The following is a 17779-nucleotide window of genomic DNA, read 5'->3' on the forward strand; positions in this document are numbered from 1 at the left end:
TTATACGTCTTTTTGAACCATGTATATTATTACATTTGTCACCGCAGTTCCTTTTGCCAATCAATTCTTTATGCCTATGATGTTGTACAATTGTCATTATTACATTTGCCAATCAATTCATTTTGCCTATGATGTGTACAATTGTCAATTTTGCAAACAATGCGTCTTGTGGGTGACTATTTTGGGTCTATTATCTACCTTTGCACTTTTTTAAAAAAGTGAATCAAGTACAATATGGTTGATGGGTGGCAGGGCATTGAACCAAAAAAAAATTCTCTCGGGCGTCGCTATAAGCGTCGCTATTTATGGCTCTGTAGCATCGCTATGAGCGTCGCTATAGTCTTCTGTGTAAACGTCGCTATAACCGTTGCTATATGCGTCGCTATGAGCGTCCGTATATAGCGACGCCTATAGCGACGCTCTCGTAGCGACGCTCGTAGTGACGGTTTTAGCGACGCCGGGGGTTATAAAAACCCAGTGTATTTCCGTCGCTAACAGCGTCACAAGAGCACACAACCTCTTGTAGTGTCCCTCTAGTGCCACCTCATCCTCTCTCTCTCTCTCTCTCTTCCGTTTCAGCTGGAAGGCGCAGCGCACGGAGCCATGGAGGCCATGCTCTCCCACACCACACACTCACCCCTCATCCTCACCCTCTCCCTCATCCTCACACTCACACACACACACACACACACACCGATCCCCTCTCCCTCCCTCGCGCTTTGTTGCGGCAGCAGCCGCCCACCATCTCCCTCTCTCTCTCCCTCTCGGCCTGTGCAGGCGTAGCACACTTTTTCTCTCTCTCTCAACACCACACACACACACACACACACACACACACACACACCATCCCCCAACCCCAAGCATGCGTAGCTGTCGCAGACCGCCGAACAGGAAAAAAAAAACATATATATACCTTATGTACATAAGCCCCCTGTTTCCACCGCACGCTCGCGCACGCATACAAATACACACACGCACTCACGCACACACACCCATATACATATATACATATATATATATATATATATATATATATATATATATATATATATATATATATATATATACATCCGCCACATGCACATATGTACACACACGCGTAAACGCACCACAAATACAAAGAAAATGAAGGACTTCACCATTACGAAGACCACAAAAAAGAGAAGAAGGATCCAAAGCACGCATTGCCAACAACAAAAAGAGAAAATGCGCCAAAGGCATGCCCCGGACGATCCCGAAAAGAAGTACGCTCGACACCAACCCATCGGCAACACACCATTCGCCGGCAACACGCAACCACGACGCCATTCCAATAATTTATAGGTTATTTTCATCATTGCTTCAGTTTTCCCCAGAGCCATTGTCAAATTCCCATTTTTTTGTAAATATCCTCTCTCTAGGCGATGGTCACAAAAGCCCACCTAGAGATTCCCATCTTTTAATAACCTCCCAAAACAAAGCAAGGGTCAACCACACCCGGCCCACCACTTGCTTTGTCTCCCCGATTAAGCTTATCCTAATCACACAAGGATTACTATAATCCAAGCAGCCAACACCTATAAATTGGCACTGAGAGGTCACTATCGAGGGGGGGGGGGGGGGGGGGGGGGGGGGGGGGGGGGGTGGGTAGTGGGAAGAGTTGACACTATCACCATCATGGGGAGGGGGCTTGTGTGTTGGGTTTGCCTTGCGAATTGCACCATGCGAAGGGAACCACGTCCATCTCTCGACTCCAATGGTGGATGCACATACGTATACGTGCTCTTGGTAGCAAGCTTCACAATCATTGAGTCATCTTAGAGAACGCACCAAGTAGTTTGCACCACCTCCTCCCTCTACCTCTCTACCACCACGGCGTGCCATTTGTAAATACTGCAGAAATCATTCTCCCTCACACCCCCGAGGGTTTTCATCATTTGCAAATCTCTCTTTCTCTCTCTCTCTCTCTCTCTCTCTCTCTCTCTCTCTCTCTCTCTCTCTCTCTCTCTCTCTCTCGGTGTGTAAGTTTGCGGTGTTCATATCATCGTGGATTGCGTCCTAGTCGCTCAAAGCTAGGTGGTGCCCCCTGTTCACTTTACCGTGACAGGCTCGAGGCGCGCCATTCAGCCCTCGACGTTTTAGAGGCCGTCGGGGTTCGGGGTCTGCTTTGCGTCCGTCAATGCCACATCACAAGCTCCACTTACTGGTCCACTGCTACTACGTACATTATGTCTTGCTCAGTGCGCCATGCAAAAGATATCTCTTTCATAGAGTTCCTCAATACAATAAGAGTCAGGCTCCCGGCAAAGAAAGAGATCCACGATGCGCTCGGTGACCGCATCATAAAGCAGGATCAAATAGAGCAACACATGGATAGGAACATGACAATCATTTGCACACACAAGAGTGATGTTCGATATTATAATAACTTGCTCTTGGAACGCTTCCATCGGCATAGTCACATCATCCAAATCGGCCTCAAGACGAATGCACACAACGTCCCTAAGCTCCAAGCATGGCTTGAAGATCCCGACTTCCACGCAGTTGACAGAATAGCAGCAGGAGCAAAGGCGCTGATAACAAAGAACATAGACTTAACAATTGGAGCAGCCAATGGATCATTATGTCGCGTAGACGAAATCCTCCAAGATGAAGATGGCGGCGTCAAAGCAATCAAAGTCACACTGGACACATCCAAATAGGAACTTACACTTCGACGGTCAAAGCATAGCAGGCTGACATTCAACGGGCACTGGTACCATAAATCCACATTTTCAGTAGCTCTCGCTTATGCTATGACTGGACACAAGTCCCAAGGCACAACAATCAACACCAACGTCTTGCTCATTGTAAAAGAAGTTTTTGCCCCTTGCCTTCTATACGTGATGCTATCACACATCACTGAGCGAACCCTGCTACATTTACTAGAGCTCCCTACGCCAAAGATGTTCACACCATCTAGATTTTTGACCATCTAAACGTGAAAGTTTCCTTCTCCCTCTTCAGTATCAATTCTTCTTTCTATTAAACTGATTGAATCGCCTTGTAACTGCCTTGTGTACAAAGTAGAAATTTTTGTTCAACTGCTTATCTTCTCTTTTGTCGACTTGTCATGTTCAATATGTTGCATTGCTGAGACATCTTCCCTATCACCCCTGATCACTCTCATCCACCTTTTGTAAATTTACTACTCCTCCTTTCCTCACTTCATTCATTTGTGTTTAAACGTTTGTCAGATCTTATGCTTCAAAAATATTGTAACAAATCATCAAAATAATTATTTTTACGTGCAGAAAACTGAATCAAACAATGGATCACAACACGATACATTTTGCATGCTTGTCTGATCTTGCGTCTGCCTATGTATACTGATGCGAATCAATCACTCATCTTATTGTGCAGCTCTTCAAGCAATACACGAACAATGCAAAGGAAACGGCACCAATGATACAACCTAAGAGATTTTACCTCACGACTAATTAAGCAGATGAGATTGGCTAACTCAGCAGGCAAGAAACCCCATGCATATATTGAGGGGTTCCATACTTTTCAAGAGCGTCGCAACTTCATGAATAAGTGCGACGCAAGATATAAAGCTCTAAACCAAACAATGGCCACACCAAACACAGACAGGATGACAACAGGTACTATTAGAAAAGAAAAATGTAATGCCTTCTATCTGTTGTGCTAACCAGCTTGCTACTACATCCTGCAGGTCTCATGAAGCAAATACTTGAAGAGCTTGATATCCAGTACGAGGATGATGAGAGCATGTTGCGTAATGTTGAATCACAACAACTCCTCCACACAAAACCTGAAGGAATTACATTGTACGCGATGGAGTAGTTGCAGTTTGGTTATAACATTGATTTGTCTGAACTTTCAAAAGCTACTCAAGAAAACTGTGCCGCTATCTTGGCAAATTTCATGACTTCGGGAAACCAGACACACGACGCAACTAATCCACCTATCACAATCCAGAAGGTAGCATGGCACTACAGCGAACACAAGGCAGTAAACTACGGCCAACCAGCCTCCCCATACGAGCCAGTTGCAACAGACCAAGGTAAGTATGGATAATAAGTATCACTACCTTCCATTCATTTCTCCGTAGCACCGTCATTTTTTTATTGACCTAACCAATCTACATGGAGTGCACATTTAGACACTCATCAACAACCAGAGACAAGCATCGGCCTTCCACCCCAAAAAAAGAAACTTCGCGGGAAGGATACATAGTCTACAGTATACGATGCACGAAAAACTATAGGAGATATATCGGAGTTACAAATTACATCCATAAATGCATTGGACAGCACAAGCGCAATCCTTCGAAGAGAATACAAGCGGACATGTAGGCACATAGTCCTTTCGAGGACAATTTTGAAATTACCACTTTAGCAACTAGTACCAATTTACATAAAGCTAGAGACTTAGAACATTTCTATATTAAACAACAACTGCATTAGGTTATAGTGTTTGTTCTGGACATCCACCAAGGTTGATAAAATATTATTTTTTGAAAAAACACAAGAGAATATAGATGCGAGCTTCTGCCATCTTTATTTCATTGTTTTGTTCACTGTCTTTGTCACATAACTTTGATGGTTGGCTACAACAATGTCTTCTTTTTTCCATTCAAACTATGACAGACATGACAAGTTATCAACTGCTTTGATTTAAATTCTTTTTCTTTTCAGTTTAGAATGGGTAGGCCAATTCCAACAGATCTGACTGAGCAGCAGCCAGAATTTGAGATTGCAATGTATAAGTTGCAATATCATCTTTACCCAAATTTGCAAGAGCGGGTGCTCAGACACTACATGCATAAATGGAGTGAGTTCATTCCATGGCCAGTTCAGCCACCTACCCCATGGCATCCACATTACATCACTTGGAATACACTCGGTCGATAAATCACCATCGACATTGCCGTGCTAGCTAGTTGCTCCACAAAACACCATTGTATGTTGTTCGTGCAGATTGCGGACGTGCTCGGCCTACTCGAGACTATAGAATTAAATTACTCTAATGTGGTTCCCAACCACCTTCAGTCAGCTAAACAATTCGTTTCGTGCTACTTTTCTGTCAACCAGTTAACCACATGCGCAACTTTGAAGAGCATCTTATCGATATAGCCCTTTCTTCCTACATCAAAAACTCCCACTGATATGTGTTGTTACCTAGTCCTCCTCCTCTTCCCCACAAAAGTTTTGTCCATTTCATTGTAAAGCAGTCATTCCATGCTACATTCAACGTCTTCCCTACTCTCGTTTGTTTAGTTCCTTTCTTAATAAATCAACTTTTTTGCATACTTTTTACATCAAATCGTTTCAGTCGCTTACACTCACTTGTAGTAACAAGATTTGTGCAAAACAACTAATAAGCGATCTCTCTCTCTCTCTCTCTCTCTCTCTCTCTCTCTCTCTCTCTCCCTCTCCTCTCATTTCTGCATTCTTCTTTACGATGTATACTCTTGTTCAGTGCTTCCATGAGAACAAAACAGTATATACATTCATATATGTATGCGTGACTTCTACTCACTTAAGCTAACAAGATTTGTCACAAAAAAAAAAAGCGCATGCACTGTGTCTCTCTCTCAACTTTCAGTTCTATGTTCTTTTTACTTATGTATACTCTTCTTCAATGCTTTGATGAGAACAAAATAGTAATTACAATAATGCCCTCGCTCTCCATTCATTTCCATACACATGCAAGTACCAAAGGGAAGCTCTCTCTAATTGCAATTGCTCTCCATTCATTTCCATACACATGCAAGTACCAAAGGGAAGCTCTCTCTAATTGCAATGGCCTTGAAGGCTTGTACCCTTACACTAGTTTGTTATCCACTTCCGGTTATGGCGCAGGCTAACGAAGCATTCTAGTTTTTTTTTGGCAGGAGGCGGGGGACGCATCAATCGGAAGCGGGGGGAGGGGGGGGGGGGGAGCAACAAGAAAGATGCCATCTTGCAGATCCGTCGATGCTTGGGCCTCTTTTACAAGAGCCCAGAAGAGGCGGAAGGTGCCAACTTGCACTGCAGGGTGTTGCAGATCCTTCGAAGGCAGGGCCTCTTAGCCCAGACCCAGAAGAGGAGGCAAAAGATGCCGTCTGGCAGAGCATCATTGGTGATAAATGTATGCTCCCGCCGCCGCTCTGAAGGTAGGGCCTCTTCTTTTTCTAGGACAGCCCAGAATGAAAGACATCCGATCAAGCGTGCAGTTTGGCGAGGAAGGTGAGAATTACCCCTGGCCGCCGCCTGGGCTTTGACGAGGAGAGGAAGAAGCAGAGGAGGCAGTATCAGAATTAGCAGCAGGACGAGGAGGAAAACAGAAGGCAGCGAGAGGGCACAAGTGTCCTGCTAGAAGGACTGGCCCAGGAGCAAGACGAGGGATGGAGTTCCCTCATGGAGGACTGGCAGTGGCGTGTTATGGCCCTGTTACCCCTGCGCAAGGTCCTCCAGTTCCGAGCCGTGTGCAAGGCTTGGAACACTGTGCTCTCTTCTCCAGAATTCGGGATATTTTGGTTCCCCAAGCACAGTCGCTCCTGGCTGGTAATGGCCAGGAGACCATCGCCAGAATCTTTACCCTTGGGAACAGGAGCTTATTGCGTTTGACACCAGCTCGAGCGCCTGGCTCTCGCTTTCATCCCTGTTAGGGAGTAAATGCTCCCAGAGTACTCTGGCTGATCTGGGGGGTATGTTCTGCTCGCAGGTCGTAAATGGCTCCCGGAACCATGAGTGCCGCTGCCTAGCCGGGCTCAGGGTCACAAGCAATGCTTCAGGGATAATGTGCTTTCTTTGCAGCCCTCTCGAAGAGCCGGAGATGGAATATTATGAGTGCATCCATGATTCCACGGCATATTACTACCTGATGGTGCTCAACCCAGTCACTGGGTCGTCCATGCGCTTGCCGCCAAATGATCCCAAGTGTGCTGCTCGCCTCAAGAGCTGGTTTCCTTTCCCTTTTCCCATCTCATTACAGTCTCTCCCTGCTCATCATTATCGTCTCTTCCTTTGGGAGCATCGGAATGGAAACTTGGAATTCTATGACTCCAGCAGCAGGTCCTGGACTGTAGGGAGGGCCGCTGTTGGTGATCAGCGAGATGTCAGGTTTGCTACTGCCGTGGACCTAGAACAGGCAGATCTAATGGTTTTATTAATCGCATGCGGGCAGTTTTCGGGTGTAATTGACGACCGCAGATTTTTGGCCTGTAGTGTAAAACTTGATGATTGGTGTAAAGTGAGAGTGCCTCCGCTCCCTGCATTATTTCATAGGTATGTGGATTGCCAAATCATTTTGAGGCACCAAGGTCTCATTCTCCTTGCTGCCGTTGTTAGCACAGAAGACTATTGCTTTGTAATTAGCAGACGTTTATCTAGCTGGCTTCGTGATATGGGAGTTGCAGCAGCATCCGAAGTCCAGCTGCTTGGGTACTTCTTCTTCTGCACCTGCTGGAGACTGGGTAGAAGTGGCAAGAACACCTCCTCGTTTGCAGTACTTGGAGGTTATCAATCCGATCGAAGGATTTTTCAGATTTGAACCTCGTATCCTTTGGGAGTCTTATCTGTATGACAGGTGTACGCTATGTCTGTGATGGATCAGTGACCTACTATCGTCCTCTTGTCTACAACATCGAAACTCGCTCTTGGTATCACCTGTCCCCTTACAAAGATGACTATGAATTTATGGCTGTGTGTGGCTTGCAACCCTCTGTCTTCATGATCAGAGGAGGAGAATAAATTAAGAAAGAGAGCAGGGTCTACTTTTTTTGCGTCAGTTTTTACTGGAAGTTTCATATTCTTGCGTAACTTAAGGAATATTGTTGGTGGCTCACAATTTTAATGTGGGCTGTATGCTTTATGTGTTTTTTGACACCAAGTTCTTACACTTGCTCAAGTTGATCTCGTTCATCATTTACTATCCTATGACCTACCCAGCGTACTGAACGGCTATGATTCTGCTGCAAGTAAAGGGGTTAGTGGAAAATGGGGATTGTGTTCCAGCCATATCTCAACTAGCTGGAGCTTGTTATCCTCTATGATTGGGAGCGCAATAACTACTCTGGGTACTGGATATGTTTTAAGTGGCGGTCTTTAGGAGTAAGGAAAGTCTGGTCTTAATTTGATGTGGTGGATATTACAGTGGAAATTGCAGCTTTTTCTGTATTTTCTATCAATCCATTTCATTAATTCTGGTGTGGCATGCTGATCTGGTGTGGCATGCAGGATTCCATATCCACTAATTAAGCTACTGAGCACTCCAAATGGTAGTGTGAGAGCTTGTGAGAATTTGTAGTGGGCTCCATTTATTTCATCACGCTGGAATTTTGATATGCGTTGCTGAGGACGATGAGCTAGTATTTGAGTGTATGGTTGTGCATGTTGTGTTGGCAAAAGAAGACGCAAAAGACTAGGATTTGGGGAGGAGCAATTATGGGCTCACACCGAACAAGTATAGATGCATTTGTGGTGCAGATATCTGTTGGGCAAAGCAAGATCTTAAGTGTCCCAAAGAGGCGAATAGAGATGGTGTGGAGGAGGCGAGAAGTGCAGGTTAGAGAAGAATGCTAATTTGTGTCCGTCGTTGTTACTGCCAGATCTTCAGTTTGTGTCGTATAGAGAGTGTGAGCGAGGAGGTGGCAAGGAGTGCAAGTTGTGTCAAGAAAGGTCGCAAGTGCAACCGTGTACAGAACGTGAAGTAGATTAAGGTTACTTGTGGAGATGTGAACAAAGCAGACAAATGATAATGCTTTTAAGTCTGATGGGTTCTTTAACTTTTGTGCTTTTGTCATGCATATCATTGGGTTTGTCTTAGTAGATCCTGTATGGCTAGAGATGATTGGTAGTAATCTATTTTGAAAAGGTTATTAGAGAACCCAATTGGTATTGGCAAGAGTTTCGTGCCATTGTTAAGTCTCCATAGGGCACGTCACAAGAAATTTTGGACAGCTTACCATATAGGAAAAAATATATAATTGCTAGATGTTTTACTAGTTTGAACACGCACATCTAACGACAGTGCAAACTAGTAAGTAACTCCTAGATGTTTCAAGTAGACCATATAGGAAGTTCAGTTGTTGTATGGTAAGAAAATTGCCAAAGGATTCAAGAGAGTTTAATACTCACTAGTTTAAGATGTGAGCTCTGAAACTAGCAAGACATCTAGCAAGTACAAAGTAGTAATTGATCTATTAATTTTAAGATAATGTAGTAAGTCATCTAATAAGTTGAAAGACAAGCAGTATAGGTGGGTTCCGAAATCATAAGCAACATAAGCTTAGTTACAAGAAACCAAAATGTTGTATATGTTTCTAGAAGCTCTTTGAGCTTAGTTAAAACATTTAAAACTTGTCGTGCTTAAAAATTATACCTTTCTTTTTCTAGAGCTTTTTCTAGAATTGACATCCGTGCTAGTACCACAATTTTTTTTCAAAGAGTATGTCTTAACCTAACAAAAAGAAAATCATTCCAAAAGGCAACAAACCTCATCATCACCTCAAGGATTCACAAATGAATTCTTCGCTTACAATGAAACCAACAAACTTTCCTCCATCATATATTCACGATACCCTTTAATTAATTAGTATATAACTGCTAGGAAATGCTTTATATTGTGTGTGTGTGTGTGTGTGTGTGTGTGTGTGTGTGTGTGAGAGAGAGAGAGAGAGAGAGAGAGAGAGAGAGAGAGAGAGAGAGAGAGAAATGAATAACGTCTTCAAAAAGCCAAAATGACCTATGAGAACAAACTGATACAATCTTGGTGGATCTAATATAATGTTTGGGTTTTTAAAAAAATGATGTAAAGTGAAAAACTAAAATCTTAACTGCTAGATGTGAACTAAGTAGCTAGCTAGAACTGTGTACAATATGAGTAGGGGGGTGAAAGTAGAGAGAGAGAGAGAGAGAGAGAGAGAGAGAGAAATGAAATGTTATATTAACATCTTCAAAAGGCCAAAATGACATATGTGACCGAAAAGTTACAATTGGTGAATTTGATACCATGTATGAGTACGGAAAGTACAAAGAACTAACTACCTAACACTAAAACACTCAGGGGGATGACACTGAAGCTAAGTCGGAATTGAAACGAGATAGAGGGGAGGAAAGGAGGGGTGTTAGCAGCAAGCTAACACGGATACCATTTTTCGGAGTTCTCATTGTAAAACACTTATTATTTTGATAAATCGAGAATATTGTAACTCTTATTTTTTTGGATAGATTCTGTAATTAATGAGCTGGGGCTACAAGCTTCCAGATTGTATCAACTTGTCATTGCCCATCTTTGGTAGAACTCCCAACTTATTAGTTTTGACCACCAAAAACCTTGGCTAAGGTATAAAAGCCAATTTTTGTAAGTATTCGTTTGCGGATCATCGCGACGAATGTCCATAGCATAGCTCTCAAGCATCAACATATTTATCAATACAAGGGAAGCGACTCGGATGAGGCATGGAAACTCACTAGGGTGTCAATCCTAATGAAGTGAATTCGAAGAGATGCAACTACTAGCTCTACAAGCAAATAAAACGCATTACCGCCAAGTAATCTGCTTATGTCCTTCTACACAGGTCTCCAGTCATCACGTCCGTTTACCATGAAAATCATATTGGAATCGCACGAAACTTGAAGGGAAGCTACAGGGGATTATTAAGAACATATCCTATCACTATCACAGCATTCTGGAGAGGTACAAAGATCGCGATCGTTCGTTCTAAAGTGAGCAAAAACAGCGAACAGGTGATCCTAATGGATCGTTTTAGGGTCCCTAAAGCCCCTCCTAGGGTCAAAACAACATAAAACACGCATATAGACACTCAAAACAGTGATTTAAGGCCTCAAACTCGTAGTTGAAAACCTACACCGAATCTTGAATGATTACACTTGAATGAAAGAGCAAGGTAAGAGGAACACAATGCAATGAACAAATCTGAATTTGGATTACCGTAGCCACAATAGCGAAGATTACAAGTTGGAACAAGAAGGAGCTCTCAAACGTACGTTGTCTTCTCAGTTTTCCATCGATCATATTCAAACTTACAAAAAATGACCTTTATAGATTAGGTCTTTACAAATGGCTTATCCGGCCAAAAGCTCCTAAACTTCTAACTGGCTCTCTAATATACAATTGCTCCTAGAAGAATAATCATAAATCCTTTGACAAGTTCTCGGCTTAGAGATTCTTCCTTACAAAAGAATTTTACAAAGGTTTCTCATAAAAATATGATCCTTCTCTGCAAACACCGCTTGTCACTTCGTCCGTCAAACACTCCCCCCATCCTTATCCTTGCACGCCCTCGTGCATGTTCAGTGCTTTGGCCGTTGATGTGGCTCCAATGAAGCAAGTGTTGCTGAAAAGCTTCTTGTTTGAAGGACAGCTTTCAGGGCTTCTTGATGCTATCTGAATGGATTTTCAGATAATGTGTTGGTATGCTACGTACCGTGCCTTGAGGTCCTTCGCCATAGGATAGAAAATCCGTGAGTCAATTTCGAAGAATCCTGTGACGAAGGCCTCTTCGAATGTCTGCAAGTAGTGTGAGGGCAGGTACATTAGCCTGGAGTACATTGCCATCAAAATGTGTCGTGGCGGTGAATCTTGGAGATTCCAGCATATCCCTCTATGCCCTTCCAAGAACATATTCCACGGATGATCGTCGCCTTCAGTGTCTTTAAACACCTGGATGCAGGTGACGATCATCTGGTCTATCTTTACTAGCATTTGATACGCCACGTCAGGGACATCCCGCAGCAAGGTGACTGTCGAATTCAGTGTGTTGATTATGTAGACTACTGTAGGGGGCTGTTGAGCTGTCAAGATTGGGTAATTCAGTTTTTGCGGCCTCGAGCCTTTCCATGTGGCGAAATCCTTCCATGTGCCTCTTCTAGGGACTGGGCAGAAAGTAGGATCTATTTGTATATGCTGAGGAGCATTGTGGTAGTTAGTTAGATCATGTGGCTGTCTGTCCAACCACTTCTGCCTCCACTTTGGGTGGTCGTCGACAAGCATCTGGGCTTCTTTCATTGTTAGTGCAATGCCTTCGTAACCCCCATCTTTGTTTCGTGGCAGGGCTGGCCGCATCTTTTCTTTCCAAAGAATTGCTTCATGGCATAGCAGAGGAAATGGGAGGTACTCATGGCCAAACCCTTCCACCTTCTCTTATGGCTGTAAGTAGGCCAGGGCCGCTGACTCCATTATCTTCTTTTCATAGAGCATGTACTCCTTTGTTGGCCCCTCTGGCATGTCCTTAATGCTCTCATTGAGCTCATCTCTAATATCCAGATCTGGCCCTTCAAATTCATGCCCCTGTTGATTTCGTATGATGTTTCAGGAAAATCAGGCACTTGTTGTCCGGGCAGCAGTTGCAGTTGACTCTGGGCTTTGTCTGCTTTGATTTGTTGTTGAAAAAGCAGATCTTATTTTTCCTTCAGCAGTGTGTCACCAATCTGCTTCTGAGTCTCTAATTCGGTGCTTACTTGAGCTAGTTGCTGCTCCAATTCTTTTAGCTTTCGCTCATTTTCCACCGTCTGGGCCACCATTCCTGATACGAGCAGCTGTCTTTGAAGCTTTTCTTGCTCTAGCTCTGATTTCAGTGCCGCTATAGTGTTCACTGTTGTGGCATTGTCAGATGTGGAGACCAATGCTCCAGCAGGTTCCTGATTCGCCATCAAGGTTGTCAGAGTGCTTTTGACAGTGTTGTATGAACTGTTAAGTCTCTGAAATCTTACGCTCTCATAAGCAAGCTGCTCCGTTGCTTTTTGTACTCTTGCCGTCAACTCTTGGAATTAGGAAAAATATGAACCCTCTAGGTGTTGGGATCCTCGTGAGAGGGAACTTTTTCCCACGCATGCCGGCGGTCCCTCCTTGCCCCTAGCGCCCCCACATGGGCTGTCCCTCATGCGGCCCGGCGGTCCACGTTCCCATTTCTAACCTAACTCCCGCTAACCTAACTTCTCACCGTGGACGGCACTTGAGGGGGACCGAGGCCCCGTTTGGTGAATTGCCCCTCTCCGCGGCCATGCTCCCCGCGGGCCGATTTGACGACTCGTGGACCCGTCGCTCCTGTGAACAAAACATGACTCCGGGAGCCCCCGAGAGACTCTATGCAAGTAAGAGCCCCGCTTGGGCCGTGGCCGGGTCCCCGGGGGTCCCGTGGACCAAAACGGCCCGGGACGCAACCGCGGGGCCGTTTCGGCATTTTGATCAGATTTTGGAACCGCGGCTCCTGGACGGGACCGACGGTGACTCCTTGAGAGGGATTTCTACCTCAAGGCCATGGGGCTTGGGTGGTTTGCCTGAGCGCCCCGAATTAAAGGACTTATAAGGGAGTAGTACTCCACTCTTGGTGAACCGTGCGCATCCTGCCGGGGTAGCCAAGAGGGGGCCGGTTGTTTAACCGGAGCCGGGGTGGCAGTCCTCACGTCCATAAAACCATTTACCCATTCTAGGTTGGAGTTAGGTTAACCCAGTCTTCAGAGGCGCTGGAGAGGCCTCCGTCCCTTTTGTAATCAACTTTTTGCATCAATACAAAGCGCCCGTCACGGGCTTGTTTCAACAATCTTGTCTCGCGCGTCCCTTTGAAATACTTGCTCAACTTGTTGTGAAGTCGGCTAACTTGTGTTCAGGTGAAGGATCGGCGAACGCGCGCGGCCCCTAAGTTCCATTTACGGGCCGCTCTTCAGGGTCCCGTAACACTTGGTATCAGAGCTAGAAATTTAAAAGCTGGTCTATGCCTAACAGAGGGGGACAAAGACCCGCCGAAAGTGACTCCAGTAGCACTCCCCTACCCGCCGCAAGATTAGAAGAAATTGCAGCGGACGGTGTGATTGACTCTTGGGAGTATTCCAGGTGGATACGTTCTCAAGGGAGACTACAACGCCTAGACCCTATCAGCGAAGCCGGGCCAGAGTTTGAGTCCGCGCCTTCGTCACCCAACGAAATGAGTCACGCAGATGGAGACTCATTTCATGGGGAGAGGAACGACCCTCCCCGCAATGACAGAATGGAAAGGTGGGAGGCTATACTAGAGTCTCAAGCCGCGCTGGTTCAACAGCTCGTACAGGTAAGTCTGTTGAATGCTCAGAATGACACAGCAGACAAAGGAAAAGGGCCGGCAAGCACGTCGGGAGCTCCCGCGAGTGGGAGTGATGGGATGGGGAGTTTCAAGCCCATCAAACCCACTCCCTACTCGGGTCAACGGGACTCAATGATACTGGAGAAATGGATCCGCGACACAGAGAGCTTCTACCGCACAAGCAAAATGGAAGAACATTTATGGACATCCGTGGTGTCTCATTTCTTAGCAGAGGACGCTTACAGTTGGTTCCTCTTAGAAGAGAGGAAAAACCCCTACATGTCATGGACCCGCCTCAAGGCTGAGATGCGGGACTACTTCGTTCCGAAGAATGAAGACTTCAGACACTTAGACGAATGGAGGACCATCACCCAAGGCGAAAGCAAGCTGCAGGAGTATGTGTCCAAATACAGGCAGTCCATGCTGAAAGTGGAACAGATGACTTGGGAGAGAGTGAGACTCCATGGTTTCCTCTATGGGCTAAAAGATTGGGCCCGTAGGGAGATCGAAAAGCAGAATCCGGTCGACTACATGGCGGCGCTGGCCATGGCCGAAAGGCTAGTGGACTCAGACTTGCGCCGAAAGGGGGCCACCAACTCAAAGTCTGGGGGAAGTGGGCATACCCCTTCCAACTCGAACAAAAATCAGTCTTCAGCTGGGCCCCAAAGGAGCGAGCCCGCAGGCAGCTTGTCAAACCAGCCCCGACTGTACGGGAACTTTCGCAACAATGCGCCAAGCAGCTACAGCGGCTCGTCGAGTAGCAGGAACTTCTCGGTGAACCAGCCTGGAGGGGCCCCTCAGCGAACGCTGCCTTGGAGGGCGAATCCTTCCCGCCCATGCCGTAACTGTGGGGGTCCTCACTGGGATAATGATTGTCACAAAGCTAGCTCTCAGTCTCGAGCTCACTCCGCTTGGGCCAATGAGACCAACGCTGACAGGACAGGATCTTCACAAGTGCAGATCACTGAGATCACGGAGCAAGAGTCTAAAAGTGGAAACAAAGAGTCTACCGAAGGGACGGTCCGTGTAGGAGCCATCAAAGCTTCTCTACACTGCCTAACAGCTCGTATCAAACCGATCCCAAATATGTATGTCAAGACGGTGATCAACGGGCAGTCACAATTGGCGATGCTCGACTCGGGAGCGAGTCACAACTTCATCTCACCATCGTGTGCCAAACGCTTGGGAGTAAAGACCTGCAAGCCCGGAGGAGGACGAAGCATCTCAGTGGGCTTCGTACAAGGCGAAGACTCGAACACCGCGATGGTTTACGACGTGGCGGTCCAAGTAGGTGAATGGCGAGCCAAAGTGGACTTCATCGTCGTGCCCATGGATTCCTACGACATGATGTTTGGCCTGGCCTGGTATGACTCCTACGTGATGGGGTTATATGCCAAGGGCATGAATCAACTGATGCTGGACATGAATGGTAAGGGGGTGATTGTCCCGATCATCCGACCTATGGACACGCCTCCTGCCCGCAAGACTACTCAAGAAAAAGCTCCGCCGAAACCACAACCTTACGTGCCACCTCAAGCCCGAGGGCAGGTGAACGCGGCTCAAACTAAGACACCAACGCCGACGAAAACGGAAAAAGGGAAGACCCGAGTTAGCTGGGATGACCTCGTCCCAGACTCAATGTGGATCTCACCAAAGCAAGCAGAGAAGGCTCTCAAACAAGGGGCCCAGGTTCACTGCTGTGTGATGAAAGTAACACTAGCAGATTCAGATGAGGAGTGCACTATCGGGGATAGTCGTATCATCAAAGTGATTGAAGAATTCAAGGACGTGGTACCGCCGCAGCTTCCAGCTGGGCTCCCACCTAAGCGAGCAGTGGATCACAAGATCGAACTAGTGCCTGGCCATTCGCCGCCAGCCCGTCCACCCTATCGAATGGATGCCACACAACTACAAGAACTGAAGAAGCAACTAGGAGAACTACTTGAAGCAGGTTTTATTAGGCCCAGCAAGTCCCCTTACGGGGCCTCGGTGCTTTTTGTCACAAAGAAGGACGGCTCATCCAGGCTCTGCGTCGACTACAGAGCCCTGAATAAAATAACCATCCGGAACAGGTACCCGCTGTCGCACATGGATGATCTAACAGACAGGTTGGCAGGGGCAAAATACTTCACTAAGGTCGATCTGCGATCAGGATACCACCAGATTCGGATTGTGGATGAAGATGTGCACAAGACAGCTTTCAGGTCACTGTATGGAGCTCACGAATGGCTAGTGCTTCCCTTTGGCCTCACCAATGGAGTAGCGACCTTCTCAGCTGGAATGGATACAGATTTCGGCGACATGCTGGATGAATTCCTCATTGTGTACCTGGATGACCTGCTAATCTACAGCAAAACTTTTGAAGAGCACGTGGAGCATGTGCGACAGGTGCTCCGCAGACTCAGAGAATGCAAGTGGTACGCGAAACTGGAAAAGTGCGTCTTCGCAGTACAGGAAGTGGAATTCTTGGGCTTCTTGGTCACTGCAAATGGAATTCGTGTGGATCCTAAAAAGATTGAGGCCGTGGTGAACTGGCCTGCCCCCCGAACAGTTACACAGGTACGCGAGTTCGTGGGTTTCACTCAGTATTGCCGAAAGTCCATCAAAGACTTTTCGAAGATCATGGCCCCCATAACAGACACCACCAAGGGTTCGCTAGCGTTCAAGTGGACAGATGAGGCCCAACGAGCTTTTGAGCACATCAAACAGGTGATGTGTTCCCTACCGGTACTTAAACTCCCAGAATTCGACAAGCCATTCGAGATTCACACCGATGCCTCACGCATCGCACTGGGAGGGGTACTAATGCAAGCTGAAAGACCAGTAGCCTACATTTCGAAGAAGTTTACAGACCCACAGAAGAGATGGGCTACACACGAGCAGGAGATGTATGCAGTGGTATACAGCCTTGACCAATGGCGTCACTACGTATTGGACAAGCATACTAAAGTATACACAGATAATGTTTCTCTGAAGTATTTCCAGACACAACCTAAGCTCTCTCACAAACAGAGTCGGTGGCAAGATCAGCTAGCAGAATATGACATAGAAATCATACATAAACCGGGCAAGCAGAATGCAATGCCAGATGCCCTCAGCCGCATGCCCGAGGTGAATGCAGTCAGCATAATAAGCAGTGATGAAGTACTGGACCAGATCCGCGAGCCAGTAAGACAGACCCCGCAGTATTACAGATGATGCAGAGTTGGCGACAAGGCAAGACTTCCGTGGGGCTGTTCGACCTGCGGGATGGGCTATGGTATGCCCATAACCGCGTGTATGTACCAGATGATCCTACACTCAAAGCAAAACTACTTTGGGAAACCCACGACTGCAAAGTTGCAGGACACGGTGGGCAAAAGAGATCCTTTGACACGCTAAGCCGTCACTTTTTCTGGCCAAAGATGCAGGAAGATGTGGTGGAATATGTAAGAACGTGCCCAACTTGCCAGCTAGTCAAGGCACAACGAATAAAGCCAGCAGGGCTTTTGATGTCTATGCCTACACCATCTCGCCCCTGGGATGTGATAAGCATGGACTTCATTGTCGACTTACCCGAAAGCCACGGATTCACTACCATCTTCGTGATCGTGGACTACTTTTCAAAGCAGGCGCACTTCATTCCCGCAAAGCCGCCCCTCACAGCCTACCAGACGGCGCGGCTTTTCTTCAAGCATGTCTTCAAGAATCACGGACTCCCACTGGCCATTGTTTCGGATCGCGATGGGCGAT

At 46.3% G+C, this 17779-nt stretch overlaps 2 protein-coding genes and 1 pseudogene across 2 annotated transcripts; all 3 read left to right on the forward strand.

The window, feature by feature from the left end:
• Nucleotides 1–5870: 5870 nt before the first annotated feature.
• On the forward strand, nt 5871–7755 carry LOC147455246 (uncharacterized). Its single transcript, XM_086515228.1, has one exon. The coding sequence runs from the start codon at nt 6676–6678 to the stop codon at nt 7516–7518; it is 843 nt and encodes a 280-aa protein (XP_086371354.1). The 5' UTR covers nt 5871–6675; the 3' UTR covers nt 7519–7755.
• Nucleotides 7756–12856: 5101 nt separating this feature from the next.
• LOC147455247 (uncharacterized) lies at nt 12857–13369 on the forward strand (annotated as a pseudogene).
• Nucleotides 13370–13702: 333 nt separating this feature from the next.
• On the forward strand, nt 13703–15818 carry LOC147455248 (uncharacterized). The gene is made up of 2 exons (XM_086515229.1): nt 13703–15655; nt 15771–15818. Exons 1-2 carry the CDS (start codon nt 13703–13705, stop codon nt 15816–15818), a joined length of 2001 nt encoding a protein of 666 aa, XP_086371355.1.
• The last annotated feature ends 1961 nt before the right edge of the window (nt 15819–17779 follow it).

This window comes from Adiantum capillus-veneris, chromosome 6, assembly GCF_014529385.1.
Source record: "Adiantum capillus-veneris isolate H3 chromosome 6, ASM1452938v2, whole genome shotgun sequence".
NCBI classification, from domain to species: domain Eukaryota; kingdom Viridiplantae; phylum Streptophyta; class Polypodiopsida; order Polypodiales; family Pteridaceae; genus Adiantum; species Adiantum capillus-veneris.